The sequence below is a fragment of the Babylonia areolata genome, chromosome 13, assembly GCF_041734735.1.
Source record: "Babylonia areolata isolate BAREFJ2019XMU chromosome 13, ASM4173473v1, whole genome shotgun sequence".
Lineage (NCBI taxonomy): Eukaryota > Metazoa > Mollusca > Gastropoda > Neogastropoda > Buccinidae > Babylonia > Babylonia areolata.
The window spans coordinates 16061849-16081848 of NC_134888.1; the positions used below are offsets into that span (position 1 = coordinate 16061849).

Consider the following 20000-nt stretch of genomic DNA (forward strand, 5'->3'; position numbering starts at 1 on the left):
CCACCCTCTTTCCTCCCACCCGCTTCCTCTTCCTCCCACCAGTTCCTACAACCACCCCCACCCATTCCTCCCACCCCTCTTTCCCCCTACCCCTTCCTCTCTCCTCCCACCCAGTTTCCTACAACCCCACCCCACCCATTCCTCCCACCCTCTTCCTTTTCCTCCCACCCCTTCCTCTCCTCTCCCACCCAGTTCCTCCAACCCACCCCACCCATTCCTCCCACCCCTCTTTCCTCCCACCCTCTTCCTCTTCCTCCACCCCTTCCTCTCCCTCCCACCAGTTCCTCCAAACCACCCCACCCATTCCTCCCACCCTCTTTCCTCCCACCCCTTTCTCCCACCCCCTTCCTCTTCCTCCCACCCAGTTCCTCCAACCCACCCACCCATTCCTCCCACCCCTTTCCTCCCACCCCCTTCCTCTTCCTCCCACCAGTTCCTCCAACCCCACCCCCACCCATTCCTCCCACCCCTCTTTCCTCCCACCCCTTTCCCTCCACCCCCTCTCCCCTTCCCTCCCACCCCCTTCCTCCTCACCCCTTCCTCTTCCTACCACCCCTTTTCTCCCACCCCCTTCCTCTCACCCCATTCCTCCAAGCCCTCCCCTAACTCCCCTCCCCCAAACAAGAACAAGAACAAAAAAGAAAGAAAAAAAAAGAAGGGGGGGAAAAAAAAGACAGAAAAAAAACCTGAAAAAAAAAGAAAAGAAAAGAAAGAGAAAAACCAAACACAAACCAAACACCGCAGACCACAAGACAAGACACCACCACCACCACAGCCACCTCTACCTTGAGCGGGTGCAGCACGAAGGGCTGCATGTGGTTGGGGTTGGAGGCGCCCAGCTCCAGGTGGTCCCCCCTCAGGATCACCCCCCGGGCTAAGGGCATGCGGGTGTCGTGCCACACCCGAATGAAGTGGAAGCGGCCCGAGCGGCGACGGTGCTCCTCCAGGGACTCCATCTTGGCCGTGTAGGTCTGGGTGGGCAGCTGTGTGAGAAGGGGGGTGTGCGCGGTTAGTTGAGGAGGAGGATGGGGAGGTAGAGGAGAAGAGGAGGAGGAGCAGCAGGACGACGAGGAGGAGAAGGAGGAACAGGAGGAAGAGCGATAAGGAGGGGGAGTGAGGAGGAGTGAGGAGGATTAGGAGGAAGAGGAGGAGAAGGAGGAGGAGGAGGAGGTGAAGAAGAAGAAGAAGAAGAAGAAGAAGAAGAAGGAGGAGGAGGACGAGCAGGGAGGAAGAGGAGGAGGAAGAGGATGAGAAGAAGAAGAAGAAGGAGAAGCAGGATGAGAAGGAGGAGAGAGGAAGAGGAGGAGGAGGAGGAAGAGGAGGAGGAGGAGGAAGAGGAGGAGGGAGTAAGAGGAGAAGGAAGAGGGAGGAGAGGAAGGAGGAAGAGCAAGGAGGAAGAGAAGGAGGAGGAGGAAGAGCGAGGAGGAGGAGGAGGAACACAGAAATGTATTAAAAGGAAACAAATTGTTTTATACTAATAAAGGCCAAAAGTCCCCTTGACAGAAAGGGTGTGACAAATGCACAATGTAATGCTGGAAACATTAACACTCATACTAATACCACGGCAATATTCTAAACATGATTATATAGTAAAATGCACTGACGAAACACGGTTTTATAAATATCAAATATGACTCCAATGTCTGGAAATCACGTTTAGAACACACACACACACACACACTTACCCCCCTCCCCCCGTCCCCGCCCACACCATCCCTCCCCCAACCCACCCCACATACACCGGAACCCCCCCCCCCCCCCCCTACAGTGTATACCTGCAAGCCCAGGTCCGGTATGGACACGGTGTAGGAGATGTTGTAGAGGTAGGAGGGCCGCTGGTAGGTCAGGTGACAGCGCCACTCCTCAGACATGGAGCTGAACACCGGGATCACTGTGAACCTGTGCACCTCGCCTGATGGAACAGTGGGGGGGGGGGGGTGGGGGGGGAGAAAAGAAAAAACAGATGAAGGGTGCACGTACATCGCACGCGCGCGCGCGCGCGCTCACACACACACACGCACAGTAAGTAATTTCCTGTAACTGTATTTAGATTTATTTTTTTTTCAAATTTCACCCTCATTTGCCCAGTTTCTCCCAACCCTCCATTCATTCACATCTCCCACCCCTTCCAACCGATAATACTCAGATGTATTCATAAATACTTTAACAAAATGTCTTCAATCACCGATACGTGTGACGGGACATTAAACAAAATTCCTTCTCCTCCACACACACACATAGACATGCATGCACACATACACGCAAACACACCCACCCACCCACCCACATACACACACACACACACACATGCATGCATGCACATCTACAGGCTGACACACACTTACAAACACACACACACACACATACACACACACACCGTGGCAGACACAGACACAGAAGACAAAAATAACCAGACAAACAACCGTGCGCGCTCACACACACACATGCACACACACACACGCACGCACGCCCACACACACGCACACACAAAAACACACACAGACGTCCACCCCCTGTCACACACACACGCCGCCCCACACAAAGACAGGTACACACAGACAAACATACACGCGCGAACACAATCGCAGACAAACACACCTACAAACTCATATTCTTTATCATCGCACACATGCAGACGCATGCTCCAAGATGTAACACCTACAATCACCCCAGTACTACTTCAGAATATCATTCATTATCTGAGTGTCAAGCCTTCACAGTTCCACATAAGGTCAGGAAAACATAATATCAGCACAAAATACGGTGATACTGTGTTTCATGTGATTCTGGCAGGCAACGTGTTACATCAACTGCTGGTGTCATAACAATAATCTGTTCTGCAGTGTTTGTATTTGTATTTGCATTTCTTTCTATCACAACAGATTTCTCTGTGTGAAATTCGGGCTGCTCTCCCAAGGGAGAGCGCGTCGCTACACTACAGCGCCACCCATTTTTTTTGTATTTTTTCCTGCGTGCAGTTTTAATTGCTTTTCCTATCGAAGTGGATTTTTCTACAGAATTTTGCCAGGAACAACCCTTTTGTGATCGTGGGTTCTTTTACGTGCGCTAAGTGCATGCTGCACACGGGACCTCGGTTTATCGTCTCATCCGAATGACTAGCGTCCAGACCACCACTCAAGGTCTAGTGGAGGGGGGGAAAATATCGGCGGCTGAGCCGTGATCCGAACCAGCGCGCTCAGATTCTCTCGCTTCCTAGGCGGACGCGTTACCTCTAGGCCATCACTCCACTAGTGGGAAGCTTGCTGCCATTCCTTTTGCTTTGAACGTAACTAAAGCCTCTTCCATCCCGCGCTACTTTTTTTTTTTCCTTTTCCTAACCCATCACTTGCCCTTGTTGTGAAAGGTACGTGTTTAACTTGTCTTTCAGGGAACAGGCAACAAAGCAACGAGAAACGTGTTAAAATCGCCTTGTAGTGAGCAGACAGCAATCAGTGAGAAATGTGTTAAGTCTCTTTTTTGTGAATTGAAAAAAACAAACCAACAACAACAAAACAACCAACAACAACCTTGTTGCGGAAAGACAATAAACCAACGAGAAACGTGTTTATATCACAATTACGGGCACAACAGCTTAGTGGTTAAAGCGTTGGACTTTCGATCTGAGGGTCTCAGGTTCGAATCTCGGCAACAGCGGCTGGTGGAAAAAGGCTGGAGATTTTTCTGATCTCCCAGGTCAACATATGTGCAGACCTGCTAATGCCTGAACCCCTTCGTGTGTATACGCACGCAGACCAAATACGCACGTTCAAGATCCTGTAATCCATGTCAGAACAAGAACACACCCAGCACGCACACCCCCGAAAACGGAGTATGGCTGCCTGGTATGGTGGGGTAAATGAACAAAACGGTCATACACGCAAAATGTTACATGTCTGTTTGAGTGTGTATATGTGCTTGCCTATTTTATTTTATATTTTATTTTATTTAAAAAAAAAAAAAATTATTTTTTTATTTTTTATTTTTTATTAAAAAAAAAAATCATTTTATTAGTATTACTATTATTATTACTACTACCTTTTTCTATATTATAATTATTATTCATTTATTTATTTATTTATGTAAGCTTATCTATTATTTATTCCCCTGTTGTTGTGTGTGTTTTTTGTTGTTTTTTTTTTCTTAAGGCCTGACTAAGCGCGTTGGGTTACGCTGCTGGTCAGGCATCTGCTTGGCAGATGTGGTGTAGCGTATATGGTTTGTCCGAACGCAGTGACGCCTCCTTGAGCAACTGAAACTGAAACTGAAACGCTTGCCTGAAATCTGATTGAATGACACAGAAAACAAATCATGAGCGCCCATTAGCAGCCGTCAGTCGGTTCTACCCAGGTAAGCAACCTGTTGTGTATATGACCCCGTGTTTGTAAAGCGCTTAGAGCTTGGTCTCCGACCGAGGATAGGCGTTATATAAGTATCCATATCAAATAAAATCACCTTGTCGTGAACAAACAATAAACCAATGGGAACCGTGTTTGATTAAACCACGTTGTAATGAATGAAACCGACAAACAAAACCAGTGGGAAGAATAAGAGAGATAAAAAAAAAAAAAAAAAAAAAAAAAATCGTGCCAAAAAACACACTCACCGCTGCCGCACTCCACCTGAGGAGGGGGGCAGGCGGCACTGTACTGTTTGTGGCAGGCGGCTTTATTGTAGCAGGACGTTCCGCAGCAGGACTTGTGTTTGTCTGAACAGCAACACATGGAGGGCACGTGAACAGCACACACAGAGAGAAGCTGACACATGCGGAAAATTCATGAATCATGGGCGGTAAAAAACCAGTGTCAAATGTCTGGTTAGGATGGAGGATTCACGAATCATGGCGGTAAAAAAACAGTGTCAAATGTCTGGTTAGGATGGAGGATTCACGTACCACGAAAAAAAAGTTCTATTTCTGGCTGCAATGAGAATAATTCATGAATGATGGGGGAGTAGGGGGTGTGGGGGGGGAGTCAAATGTTGGGCGAGGATGGAGAATTCATGAACCATAGAGAGAAAAAAAACCCCAAATCCCAACAATGTCAAATGTCTGGCTAGGATGGAAAATTCATGAATCATGAAAACAACTACAACAACAATGTCAAGTGTCTAGCTAGGATGAAAAATTAGAAATGAAACCGGACAATGTCTGGCTAGGATGGAAATTTATTGAATCATAGGGTGAGGAAAATTCATGAAACATAGGGGTAAAAAACCAGTGTCAAATGTCTGGCTAGGATGGAGGATTCACGTACCACGAAAAAAAGTTCTATTTCTGGCTGCAATGAGAATAATTCATGAGTGATGGGGGAGTGGGGGTGGGGTGGGGGAGTCAAATGTTGGGCGAGGATGGAGAATTCATGAACCATAGAGAGAAAAAAACACCAAAAACCCAACAATGTCAAATGTCTGGCTAGGATGGAAAATTCATGAATCATGAAAACAACAACAACAACAATGTCAAGTGTCTAGCTAGGATGAAAAATTAGAAATGAAACCGAACAATGTCTGGCTAGGATGGAAATTTATTGAATCATAGGGTGAGGAAAATTCATGAAACATAGGGGTAAAAAACCAGTGTCAAATGTCTGGCCAGGATGGAAAATTCACGAATCATGAAAAAAAAGTTCTATTTCTGGCTGCAATGAGAATAATTCATGAATGATGGGGGGGATGTCAAATGTTCGGCGAGGATGAAGAATTCATGAACCACAGAGAGAGAAAAAAAAGCCAACAAAGTCAAAATGTCTGGCTAGGTTGGAAAATTCGTGAACCATGGAGAAAAACAACAACAGCAACTATAGTTTGGCTAGCACGGACAATTCGTGAACCATGGAGATAAACATAACAACAACAACTCAACAACGTCAAATGTCTGGCTAGGATGGAGGATTCACGAACCACGAAAAAAAAGTTCTATTTTCTGGCTGCAATGAGAATAATTCATGAATGATGGGGGAGGGGGGGGTGTCAAATGTTCGGCGAGGATGGAGAATTCATGAACCATAGAGAGAAAAAAACACACCCAACAATGTCAAATGTCTGGCTTGGATGGAAAATTCACGAACCACGAAAAAAAAGTTCTATTTCTGGCTGCAATGAGAATAATTCATGAATGATGGGGGGAATGTCAAATGTTCGGCGAGGATGAAGAATTCATGAACCACAGAGAGAAAAAAAGCCAACAAAGTCAAAATGTCTGGCTAGGACGGACAATTCGTGAACCATGGAGAAAAAACAACTATAGTTTGGCTAGGACGGACAATTCGTGAACCATGGAGAAAAAACAACTATAGTTTGGCTAGGACGGACAATTCGTGAACCATGGAGAAAAAACAACTATAGTTTGGCTAGGACGGACAATTCGTGAAACATGGAGATAAACATAACAACAACAACAACAACAACTCCACAATGTCAAATGTCTGGCTAGGACGGACAATTCGTGAAACATGGAGATAAACACAACAACAACAACAACTCAACAATGTCAAATGTCTGGCTAGGACGGACAATTCGTGAAACATGGAGATAAACATAACAACAACAACAACAATGTCAAATGTCTGGCTAGGATGGACAATTCGTGAAACATGGAGATAAACATAACAACAACAACAACAACAACTCCACAATGTCAAATGTCTGGCTAGGACGGACAATTCGTGAAACATGGAGATAAACATAACAACAACAACAACAACAACAACAACTCAACAATGTCAAATGTCTGGCTAGGACGGACAATTCGTGAAACATGGAGATAAACATAACAACAACAACAACAATGTCAAATGTCTGGCTAGGACGGACAATTCATGAAACATGGGGGAAAACAACAAGAATAACAACAACACCCTCAAGTGTCTAGCTAGGATGAAAAATTCGAAATGAAACCGAACAATGTCTGGCTAGGATGGAAATTTATTGAATCATAGGGTGAGGAAAATTCATGAAACATAGGGGTAAAAAACCAACGTCAAATGTCTGGTTAGGATGGAGGATTCACGAAAAAAAAGTTCTATTTCTGGCTGCAATGAGAATAATTCATGAATGATGGGGGGGAATGTAAAATGTTCGGCGAGGATGAAGAATTCATGAACCACAGAGAGAAAAAAAGCCAACAAAGTCAAAATGTCTGGCTAGGTTGGAAAATTCGTGAACTATGGAGAAAACAACAACAACAGCAACTATAGTTTGGCTAGCACGGACAATTCGTGAAACATGGAGATAAACATAACAACAACAACAACTCAACAATGTTAAATGTCTGGCTAGGATGGAGGATTCACGAACCACGAAAAAAAAGTTCTATTTCTGGCTGCAATGAGAATAATTCATGAGTGATAGGGGAGGGGTGGGTGTCAAATGTTCGGCGAGGATGGAGAATTCATGAACCATAGAGAGAAAAAACAAACAAACACAACAATGTCAAATGTCTGGCCAGGATGGAAAATTCATGAATCATGAAAAAAAGTTCTATTTCTGGCTGGAATGAGAATAATTCATGAATGATGGCGGGAATGTAAACTGTTTGGCGAGGATTAATTCATGAACCACAGAGAGAAAAAAAAGCCAGCAAAGTCAAAATGTCTGGCTAGGACGGACAATTCGTGAAACATGGAGATAAACATAACAACAACAATAACAACAACTCAACAATGTCAAATGTCTGGCTAGGACGGACAATTCGTGAAACATGGAGATAAACATAACAACAACAATAACAACAACTCAACAATGTCAAATGTCTGGCTAGGACGGACAATTCATGAAACATGGGGGAAAACAACAAGAATAACAACAACACCGTCAAGTGTCTAGCTAGGATGAAAAATTAGAAATGAAACCGGACAATGTCTGGCTAGGATGGAAATTTACTGAATCATAGGGTGCGGAAAATTCATGAAACATAGGGGTAAAAAACCAACGTCAAATGTCTGGTTAGGATGGAGGATTCACGAATCATGAAAAAAAGTTCTATTTCTGGCTGCAATGAGAATAATTCATGAATGATGGGGGGGAATGTCAAATGTTCGGCGAGGATGAAGAATTCATGAACCACAGAGAGAAAAAAAAAAGCCAACAAAGTCAAAATGTCTGGCTAGGACGGACAATTCGTGAACCATGGAGAAAAAACAACAACAACTATAGTTTGGCTAGGACGGACAATTCGTGAACCATGGAGAAAAAACAACAACTATAGTTTGGCTAGGACGGACAATTCGTGAAACATGGAGATAAACATAACAACAACAACAACAACAACTCAACAATGTCAAATGTCTGGCTAGGATGGAAAATTCACGAACCACGAAAAAAAAGTTCTATTTCTGGCTGGAATGAGAATAATTCATGAATGATGGCGGGAATGTAAAATGTTCGGCGAGGATTAATTCATGAACCACAGAGAGAAAAAAAGCCAGCAAAGTCAAAATGTCTGGCTAGGACGGACAATTCGTGAAACATGGAGATAAACACAACAACAACAACAACAACTCAACAATGTCAAATGTCTGGCTAGGACGGACAATTCGTGAAACATGGAGATAAACATAACAACAACAACAACAACTCAACAATGTCAAATGTCTGGCTAGGACGGACAATTCGTGAAACATGGAGATAAACATAACAACAACAACAACAACTCCACAATGTCAAATGTCTGGCTAGGACGGACAATTTATGAAACATGGGGGAAAACAACAAGAATAACAACAACACCCTCAAGTGTCTAGCTAGGATGAAAAATTCGAAATGAAACCGAACAATGTCTGGCTAGGATGGAAATTTATTGAATCATAGGGTGAGGTAAAAATTCATGAAACATAGGGTTGAAAAAAGAATGTTAACTGTCTGGTTAGGATGGAGGATTAACAAATCATGAAAAAAAAAGTTATAGTTCTGGATGGGATGGTAAAATTCATGAATCATGGAGGAAAAACATCATCAACAACAATTTCAAGTCTCTACCTAGGATGAAAAATTCGAAATGAAATCGAACAATGTCAAATGTCTGGCTAGGATGAAAAATTCACGAATCATTGAGAAAAAAATACCCGAACAATGTAAAATGTCAAATGTCTGGCAAGGGTGGAAATTCATAAATCACGGAGGAAAAAAACAACAACACACCAAACAATGTCAAATGTCTATAATAATTATGGGATCGAAAATTCGTAAATCATGGAAAAAACAACAACATCAAATGTATGGCTAGGAAGGAAAATTCACAAATCATGAAAAAAAAAGAAGTCATATCTCTGGCTAGGATGGATAATTCGTGAATCATGGAGGAAAAACATTATCAAACAACAACAACAACTTCAAGTCTCTACCTATGATGAAAAAATCGAAATGAAACCGAACTATGTCAAATGTCTGGCTAGGATGAAAAATTAACGAACCACGGAGGAAAAACAACAATAACAACAACAACATCAATATCAAGTCTTTACCCAGGGAAAAAAAAAAGGAAAAAAAGAAGAAAAAAAAAAAAACGTTGAGAAAAGAAACCACCACGAAACAACGGCCCAGTACGTCAACCCAACACGTGCTCACCTAGCCCCTGGCAAGCGGACTGAGCCAGACACTGGTCGCACTGCAGCCTAGCAAGGGCACACTCCGTGGGCGGCAGCAGCATCTCCAGGGTGACGGGCCGGGACACCCCGAACACCGCCCGACCCAGGGGCGTCTCCTCCGTGCACACCACCGAGTTGAGCTCGTCCCGGAGAACTACCAGGGGCCTGCCCCCTCCAGTCTGTGAGAGATACATCTAGAAAGGGTGCACACAGTTCACAAAGTCACCAACATTGTTCGGAAACTCAGGAATAACCGAAGCTTTTTTTTTGTTTTGTTGTTGTTGTTGTTGTTGTCCAAAACGAACGGACAATTTCTTGCAACAAAACAAAAACAACAACACCGACATCAACAACACCGAAGCTTTTAAACAAGAGACAAAGTTGTTGTTTTTTTTTTTTTTTTGCCAGGGAAAAAGAAAAAAAGCCAAAACACTGACACAAACAGAAGAAAAACATCGGACGGAAACTTAAAAAAAACAACACCCCCAAAACAAACAAAGAAACAAAAACAACAAAGAAACAACAAGAAAAACAAAGAAATAAACCATAACGCACGAAATCATAAAGACAACGGAAATAACCAAAGAGAAAGAATAGCAACAGACAAAGAAAAAGAGCAAAAACAACAACAACGATGATGATGAAGGAAACACAAAAACATTTAACAAAGTGAACAACAACAACAACAACAAAAAACTACGGTAAATCAAATATAATGTTCACAGAAAAAAAAAATCAAAATTAATATAATCAGATAAGCATTAAAAAAATTGATCACAGACACAATAAAAACAAAAAACAACAAACAAACAACAACAGCAAAAAAAGAAACAAAAACACACACAAGAAATAGAAAAGAAAAGAAAAGAGAAAAGTAAGAGAAACAAAGAAAATGTTAAGTATATTTCTAAAGAAAAACGACGAAAGAGAAAGAAAAGAAAGAAAAAGAAGAAGAAGAAACAAAACAAAAAAAACAGCATTCCATTACAATATTCAAAGAATTCCTAAGATGAAGATACACAGAAAACTTCAACAAAAAAAATGTTGTCAGAGACAAACATTGAAATAACATGGAAATGCAACAGTAAAATGAAGAGATTAAATGACATTATAAGCCAAAAGAAAAAAACAAACACCAACTTAAAGCTATCGTAACAAACAAAGAAACTAACAAATAACAACAACAAAAATCCTGAAAGGAGCATAGATAAAAGAGACCTTCTAAGCACAGCCTAACCCAAACACATGAAACTTGTGTCTTAAACTTGCGCCCCCCCCCCTCCCTCCCCAATAAAAAAAGAAAGAAAAGAAAAGGCAGTTCTCTGTTATTTACAGTGGCGGGACGCAGAAACAAAAACGTCTGATCACACAAACCAAACGTAATTAATGTTAAACAGCACAAAAAAACAAAACAAACAACAACAACAACAACAAAAAAAACAACAAAAAAACACACCACAGATCTCATCATGTGGCCAGATGTTTTTGTTCACAATCTTTTTTTTTTCACCGAAGTTAATCATAGAAGGTTGACCCTGTGCCTACCAAATGTCTTAAAAAAAAAATCAACCTATCCTATCTAAATACACAGCCAAACAAACGAGCCAGTCAGCACAAATCGTCTCACAAACACGAACCAAACCAAATACACACTACCGCAACCATACCAAAATCGTCTGGCAACAGAAATGCACCAAATTCAGCCGAACAAAACCACAAACATTGAAACCAAATAACGTCTAACAACAGATATCCATCAGAAATGAAAACAAACAAAATATACCGAAAACAACAACAACAACAACCGCACAGCAATAGAAATAACCACACATAAGCGAACAAAACAATCTACACTGCATCCAAACAACGCCCAGCAACAGAAATCCACAAGTACCAAGCGAAAAAAAACACAACCGTCTGGCAACAGCAACACACACACACACACACACACACAAAAGCAAGCGCACAAAAACACAGAAAACTTCCACTACCATCATACACACAAACCACAACCGTCTGGCAACAGAAATACACCCCCAAAAAAGCAAGCGAACAAAATCACAGACACACAGAAAAATTCCACCACACACACACACACACACACACAAAAGAGCCCAAAACAACAACAACAACAACAACAACAACGAAATCCCAGCCCCGTCTGTCAACAGAAATGCACCGAAACGCACACAAAAAACAGCCACGACATACAAAGTATTTGTAGCAGCGTTTGTTGATGTCCCACTTGAGGTAGCGGTCCCCGTCCCGGTAGCCGGAGGGACAGCGGGGCACGGCGGGGTCCCGTGAGTCACAGCGCACCACCTGGGCGGCGCTGGTTCGATTCTTCAACACCTCCAGGTGTAGGTAGTAGTAGTCTGGCACCGGGTGTCTGGAAGGAGGTGAAGGGAAGGAGGGTTGGGTGGGTGGTGGATATATATATATATATATATATATATATATATATATATATATATATGTGTGTGTGTGTGTGTGTGTGTGTGTGTGTGTGTGTTGTTTTCTCATGTGCAGATGTATGTTATGATGCACTATTGTATAATGTGTTGGTTTCATGCAATGCGCTTAGAGCCCATACATGGGGAGTTATAAGCACTATCTATCTTACACACGCACACACATATATACATACACACACACACACACACACACACACACACACATATATATATATATATATATATATATATATATATATATATAAATAAACAACAATAGTCTATTCATGTCTTGAAAACTTAATAATCCAGCAATTTTTCGCTGGAATACAGCTTCTTCGGGCTGGGGTATACACACACACACACACACACACACACACACACACACACACACATATATATATATATATATATATATATATATATATATATCGTAACACACCCACTCCCACATCTCCCATAATCACGTCATAACACAAAACACACCCCCTCCAACACCACCAAGTCATAACACACACACACACACACACACACACACACACACACTCACTAAGGGCCCACCACCTCCGCCACCACCAACCACCACCACACCCTTCACCACAACGTACTGACGTAACCCAGCTTCCACCACAGCCATCATCACCACGTCATTACACTCATCATCCTCAACCATTATTATTTATTTTAATTTAAAAAAAATTATTTATTTATTATATATATATATATTTTTTTTTTAATCTTTTTTTTGTACGCTTATAGTTGACTTCATCAAGTTTTTGCGCCTTATACATATTATTATTATTATTAGTAGTAGTAGTAGTAGTAGTTCTTTTTTTCATGTATTTATCTATTATTTATTTACTTTTTTTTCTCAATGCTTGACTAAGCGCGCTGGGTTACGCTGCTGGTCAGGCATCTGCTTGGCAGATGTGGTGTAGCGTATATGGATTTGTCCGAACGCAGTGACGCCTCCTTGAGCTACTGAACCTGAAAACTGAAACCTCAACCACCACCAGGATCACCACCTTCACCGACGCCGCCCCTGCCCCCCACCCCTCACCAGCATCACCCCGTGACAGGCTGCTCTCCCAACTCCGCTGCTGGGTGACCATCCCAAGCCTGGCGGGTCCCACAGGGGGGACGGCCACTCAGATGTAATCATGAGGGTTAGCTCCGAAAGTCCCAGATCACGGACCAGCTGGCGATGTTCCTATCAGGACGGGGCAGGGCAACAGATGGCTGTGTTTTGTATTTGTATTTTGTATTTATATTTCTGCTTTTTTATCACAACAGATTTCACTGTGGGAAATTCGGGCTGCTCTCCCCAGGGAGAACGCGTCGCTTCACTACAGCGCCACCCATTTTTTTCTTATGTATTTTTTTCCTGCGTGCAGTTTTTTTTATTTGTTTTTCCTATCGAAGTGGATTTTACTACACAATTTTGCCAGGAACAACCCTTTTGTTGCCGTGGGTTCTTTTACGTGCGCTAAGTGCATGCTGCACACGGGACCTCGATTTATCGTCTCATCCGAATGACTAGCGTCCAGACCACCACTCAAGGTCTAGTGGAGGGGGATAAAATATCAGCGGCTGAGCCGAGATTCGAACCAGCGAGCTCAGATTCTCTCGCTTCCTAGGCGGACGCGTTACCTCTAGGCCCTCACTCTACTGTGCTGCACTCACTGAAATACCCCATGTGTTCTACGACGGGTTCATCATGCGATATGGGGACGCGCTATGATCTGCAGCCCCGGGGGTGGGACCCTCGGAGAAACAATCCCCCCCTGTGCTCACAGGGCAGGTCTGTGGGCCATGAGCTAAGGGGGAGATAACCCTGAGAGCTGAAGACGGAGGTGCTGGGCCGCACGGCGCACTCTGTCAAACCACAACACCACGCATCACCGCCTGCGACAACTGATGTCAGACAGCCAACGACGGGCGCAACAGCCGAGTGGTTAAAGCGTTGGACTTTCAATCTGAGGGTCCCGGGTTCGAGTCCCGGTAACGGCGCCTGGTGGGTAAAGGGTGGAGATTTTTTCCGATCTCCCAGGTCAATATATGTGCAGACCTGCTAGTGCCTGAACCCCCTTCGTGTGTATACACACGCAGAAGATTAAATACGCTCGTTAAAATTCTGTAATCCATGTCAGCGTTCGGTGGGTTATGGAAACAAGAACATACCCAGCATGCACACCCCCGAAAAACGGAGTATGGCTGCCTACATGGCGGGGTAAATAATCAAAACGGTCATACACGTAAAATGTTACATATTTGTTTGAGTGTGTATATGTGCGTGTCTGAAATCTGATTGAATGATGCAGGAAACGAATGATGAGCGCCCAATGGCAGCCGCTAGTCGGCTCTACCCAGGTAGGCAGCCTGTTGTTGCAAATGACCCCGTGTTTGTAAAGCGCTTAGAGCTTGGTCTCCGACCGAGGATAGGCGCTATGTAAGTATCCATATCAATCAATCAATCAATATGGATGACACTCGTCCATCAAGGTCCCTACAGGGTGATGAGGCAGTGCCGGGCTCCCGAGCCTCAACGGAGTCCACCCGTACAGTGCCTGGAGGTAACTGACGTCCGTCTTGCCACGCCACGGGATGGCAAAAGCACCATCGCCACGCCACACACTCTCCTCTACCCCCTGCTGTGTCCATCGTGGCCTCACTATAAATAGACATACATGTCTATCGAAGACAGGACCGGAACCGGACATGTGAGTAACTAGATGCGCAGATGATGTCAACTCTTGCTGCAAGGAAAGAGCTCAGTGGAACTGTCAGCCATTGATCTGTCATAGTATTCACGTGTTCGCGAGCCGTACATACGCATATACCTATATCACACACACACAACAATAAACCCCCTATATATCTGCGCTCCCACCCCACCCCACCAGTACCCCCACCCGTACCCGTACCTGCTGTACTGCTTCCGGGTATGGGTGAACAGCCGCAGCCTGTCCTGAGTCTCCTTGCTCTAGGTCAGGAAGAACTGAGAGTCGTCAGCCACATGCAGCTCCCCCACCCGCTATCCACCCACACTACCCCACCCGTACCTGTACCCGTACCCGTACCTGCAGTACTGCTTCCGGGTATCGGCGAACAGCCGCAGCCTGTCCTGAGTCTCCATGCTCTGGGTCAGGAAGAACTGGGAGTCGTCGGCCACAGGCAGCTCGCGGTACTCGGGGATGAGGTAGACCCCCGAGATGCCCACCACGATGTCGATGCCGGACTCCCGGTGCCAGACGAAGTCCTGGGTCTGCTGGTTGTTGGTGACGTACATGGGCGTCTCCAGCTCCTTCATGGACACCAGCCGCTCCAGGAAGACGTTGGGGCTGTGGGAGGCCGTGATGGGGTCTTTTCCTGAAAACAACAAAACACGTGGACAAAATGAATAGGAGCGAAGTGAAATAAGGCGGTAGCAGGTGTGTCAGGTGGAGGGAAGTTCCACGGGCAAGGTCGCCAGGATGGGGTCTGTAAAACAAACAAACAAACAAATAAACAAGCAAATGAATAAATAAACAAACAAATAGATATATAAATAAAAAGAGAAACGATAGATAAACAAATAAACCAAAAAGAAAAAAAAGAAGAAGAAAACGGCATCAGATGTGTTAGAAATCAGGTGGAGAGACGTTCCACCGGTTGTTATTCTGTTTGTACTTGCTGCACCCTTATGAATAGTTGATATCCGTCAGTATGTGTGGCGGGGCATTAGACTAGACAATACAAACAAAATTCATCCTTCCGCCCCGTGTGGCTGGGATTCTCGATCATTCACAGACGGAGATCATTCAGGTTAGATACACGAAAAGAGCACTGAAAAATGCTTGCAGTTCATGGTCAGACGCTGGGAAAAAAAAGCAAGGACATATTTAGACCGCAGAAATCACGAAATCAATTTTTTTTTGCAAAGAAAAATGCACAAAGGGACTGGCAGATAATTATGTTTATCACTGGCTTCTTTAGAAACCAATCACAGCCTGTACCAACAAAAGTTCAAGCTCTCTGATGAAATGCAATCACCAAGGACTGCAAACAGAGATATTTGTATTGTATTTGTATTTCTTTTTATCACAACAGATTTCTCTGTGTGAAATTCGGGCTGCTCTCCTCAGGGAGAGCGCGTCACTGCACTACAGCGCCACCCTCTTTTTGGGGTATTTTTTTTTCCTGCGTGCAGTTTTATTTGTTTTTCCGATCGAAGTGGATTTTTCTACAGAATTTTGCCAGGAACAACCATTTTGTTGCCGTGGGTTCTTTTACGTGCGCTAAGTGCATGCTGCACACGGGACCTCGGTTTATCGTCTCATCCGAATGACTAGCGTCCAGACCACCACTCAAGGTCTAGTGGAGGGGTAGAAAATATCGGCGGCTGAGCCGAACGAGAGAGATAAGAAACAGGCGCAGTGGTATGTATGATAGTCGTGTCCCACCATGACCATCAAAACAGCGGAGGAGGCAACTGCTGTCTGGGCTAGAATTTGATTGTGGTGGACAGTGTCTTGTCCAAGTTACATGGCGCCTCTCTCGGCCAAGAGGGCTTTGGAACACACACACAGTCGGCGCTGGGTTGGTCCTAAAAGGCCAACTAGCCCCCACGGCTGCAGCACTAAGAGCCAGTGCAATACTGCCTCCTAGTTTGAGAGTCATAGTCCTTCACAAAAGACTAAGCTGTACATGAATTTCCATTGTAGTGGATAAATTATTGATTATGCAGCACTAAGAGCCAGTGCAATCTTGCCTCCTAGTTTTAGAGCCATAATCTTTCACAAAAGACTAAACTGTGAATTAATTCCCAACGCAGCGGCTAAGCAGCTCTCATTCAGCTGTTGTTCCAGTTATAAACTTATGTCAACCTGATATAAGCCGATCGTTGAACACAATGCGCGATGGTACCCCACGATATTTACGAAAGACGTGTGTGCTTGGGGGAGTCCCGTTTAATCATGAAGGGTCCTGAATCTTATTATGGTGTCTTAACCCTTTCACCGCCAGTCAATTTAGAGTACAAAATTCCCTTGTGGTATAAACACAGAAAAGACAGTGGCTAAGAATAGCTGGGGATTCCCCCTGCGATGTATAGAAAATATGGCCTATCCTACCACCGAACATTATTTTTAAGAACAGTAGGTTTATGGGTAACAGACCAATGAATGGTCACCTTTCAGTGACATGGTTCCTCTACCACGACTGTGCATAAATGCGAGCTTGGCGGTGAAAGGGTTAAATACACTGACCCCCGCAAAAACAAACAACAACGACAAAAACCAAAAAAACCCACAAACAAACAAGCAAAAAACCCCTGCAAAATATTTGTCATCAAAATCAGTTTCCATTTAAAGGAAATCTATAAAAGGCGAGTAAAACAGTGTATTTAGGTGTAAGCAAACATGGGAAAAACAGCAAAGCTGGTTTGAAATCAGGATTTTCTATTGACCTGGCGGCGGTCTGTTCATGTCAGCTGTGTCAGTAATGGTTTGCTTTTCAGTGAATAACCACGGGCATGGTTACTTCAGATTCAATGTTGAAATCATCCGTGTTAAAATGAGAGTGAAAAGATCATCAAAACTTGAACTCATTTTATGTTTGCTGGCGCGTGAGCGCACGTACGCGCGCGCGCACACACACACACACACAGTCACATACACACACGCACGCGCGTTAAAAGAACAAAACGAAATAGAAAAAACTTTGACCCACTGAAGTCATGTTAAGTGTCATGAGAGGAAAGACTACCTTTTTGACCCTTTGTGGCTTTTATTTATTTCTTGTGCCTGTGTGCAGATGGATTTTTTTTGGGGGGTATAAAGTTTATAAACTGCTAACACCTTTTCCCCATCAGGTTTTGCCAGTTTGAGCGGCATGTTGTAGTTTCTTGTTTGGCGCGTTCTGTTGTTTAAGTAAACTGCACTCAGGGCAGCTAGCTGTTGCTGGAATCTGAAACTTGCTTTGTTGGATATGACGCGTGGAGAGCGCTCCAAGGGAACATCCCTCTGGGCGTTCGGCTTATGGCAAGAACTGTTTGTCCGGTTTTGTATTTGTATTTGTATTTCATTTTATCACAACAGATTTCTCTGTGTGAAATTCGGGCTGCTCTCTCCAGGGAGAGCGCGTCGCCACACTACAGCGCCACCCTTTTTTTGTATATTTTCCTGCGTGCAGTTTTATTTGTTTTTCATATCGAAGTGGATTTTTCTACAGAATTTTGCCAGGAACAACGCTCTTGTTGCCGTGGGTTCTTTTACGTGCCCTAAGTGCATGCTGCACACGGGACCTCGGTTTATCGTCTCATCCGAATGACTAGCGTCCAGACCACCACTCAAGGTCTAGTGGAGGGGGAGAAAATATCGGCGGCTGAGCCGTGGTTCGAACCAGCGCGCTCAGATTCTCTCGCTTCCTAGGCGGACACGTTATCTCCAGGCCATCACTCCACATTTTCGTCAACACTTGTGTTTAAAGTCCGGTCTTCTGACCGGTGTACAGTCACCAAGGGAACAAGTTGTTCCGTGTAAGTAACCTGTACACGTCTCATGGCATCGTACTGTTATAAATTTAATGTGTGTGTGTGTGTGTGTGTGTGTGTGTGTGGTGGTGAAGGTTTGTTTCAAAGTACAGAGTTGTGTAAATGTATCTTGGGATGAATGTGAAGGGGACTCTGTCGGAGATGTTGAATACTATAACTTGTTTTGGGCTAGCTACTTTGTTGGTACGCGTGGTTAGATTTTTTTTTTTCACATACTGAAATCAATGACAGGATTTCTTCAATAAAAAGCTTCACTGCGCGCGCGTATGTATCGTCACTACATCACCAAGACCGTCATGAATTCAATTATCGTTGTCATCATCGATCATCACCAACATCACCATAATCGTCACCACCGCCAAAAAAATTAACACCATCATCACGGTTATTATCGCCCCTGTCTCCGTTAACAATCACCATCATCATCATCATCATCGTCGTCGTCGTCGTCGTCGTCTCACTCACCATCTGAACAGTTCGTTCCACTTGTGGGCAGTAACCGCAAAGGGAAGGTGATATCTGCAAAACCGAAGCGGATACATGAACGAATACAAGATTCATTTCTGTGTGAAGACATGGATAAAAACCAGAAACAACCCCCACACATTCAAATAGGAGGGAAAATAAGGATAAACAAAGGACCCCCCCACCCCTCCTAAAAAGAAATCAAACAAAAAAACCCCCCAAACAAATAACAGCAAAAAAACAACTTCGTTTCCCTGCATTCAACACCACCCTTTTTCAAACGACACTCACTGAGCGGACTGCGTTTCCTTTGTTGTGGGGGATCTCTCTTCCATTCCCGTTCTTTGGTGACTGATGTGAGGATAAATCCGGACACACACACCCCCCCAAAAAAAAACACGGTGGACACACGTCCAAGTTAGTTGTCATGGCCACCCCGAAGGGAAACGTGACACCGTGCGTGACACGACTGACAGTCAGCACGCTGGTTCAGTTGCTCAGCACGTGAAACCGACATGATATCAAATCATGTCACTGACACGGGTAAATGTGTCCAAGATCCAAAATACCCTGAACAACTCGACAGTAAGGGGCGCAAAGCCAAAAGGTCGTTCAGTTAACTCAACTCTTAACGGGTAATGATGATACCCTCTCCTAACTCCCCATACACACACAGGCACACACACACACAATCTTCCCCTTCTCTTCCTTCTTCCCAAACACACACACACACACACAAACACACACACCTTTCCCTTCCATCATCCCACCCCCCACACCATCATACACCCCCCCCCCCGCCCCTCCCTCTGTGTTTCTGTAAACTGGTGACTGAGGCAGAGACTGTTAAATGTCAACCCCCCCCCCCCCCCTCCCCCTCTCTCGTGCTCTGTGGCTGTCAGGAAACTAACTCCATTCTGTCCTTCGATTCAACTTTCTTGGGCTGTCTAATAAATGTATGATTTAAAA

The 20000-nt window shown here is 44.1% G+C and overlaps 1 protein-coding gene across 1 annotated transcript in view; it reads right to left on the reverse strand.

Annotated features, from left to right (window-relative positions):
* The window catches only part of LOC143289096 (uncharacterized), a 391817-nt gene that overhangs the window by 11041 nt on the left and 360776 nt on the right, over window positions 1–20000 (reverse strand). The window contains exons 13-19 of the mRNA XM_076597944.1: window positions 19032–19085; window positions 15115–15403; window positions 11793–11970; window positions 9562–9775; window positions 4604–4705; window positions 1776–1912; window positions 786–983 (exon numbers count right to left, since the gene is read on the reverse strand). Of these exons, the coding sequence (XP_076454059.1) occupies window positions 786–983; window positions 1776–1912; window positions 4604–4705; window positions 9562–9775; window positions 11793–11970; window positions 15115–15403; window positions 19032–19085 (1172 nt within the window). The remainder of the gene's footprint in view (window positions 1–785; window positions 984–1775; window positions 1913–4603; window positions 4706–9561; window positions 9776–11792; window positions 11971–15114; window positions 15404–19031; window positions 19086–20000) is intronic.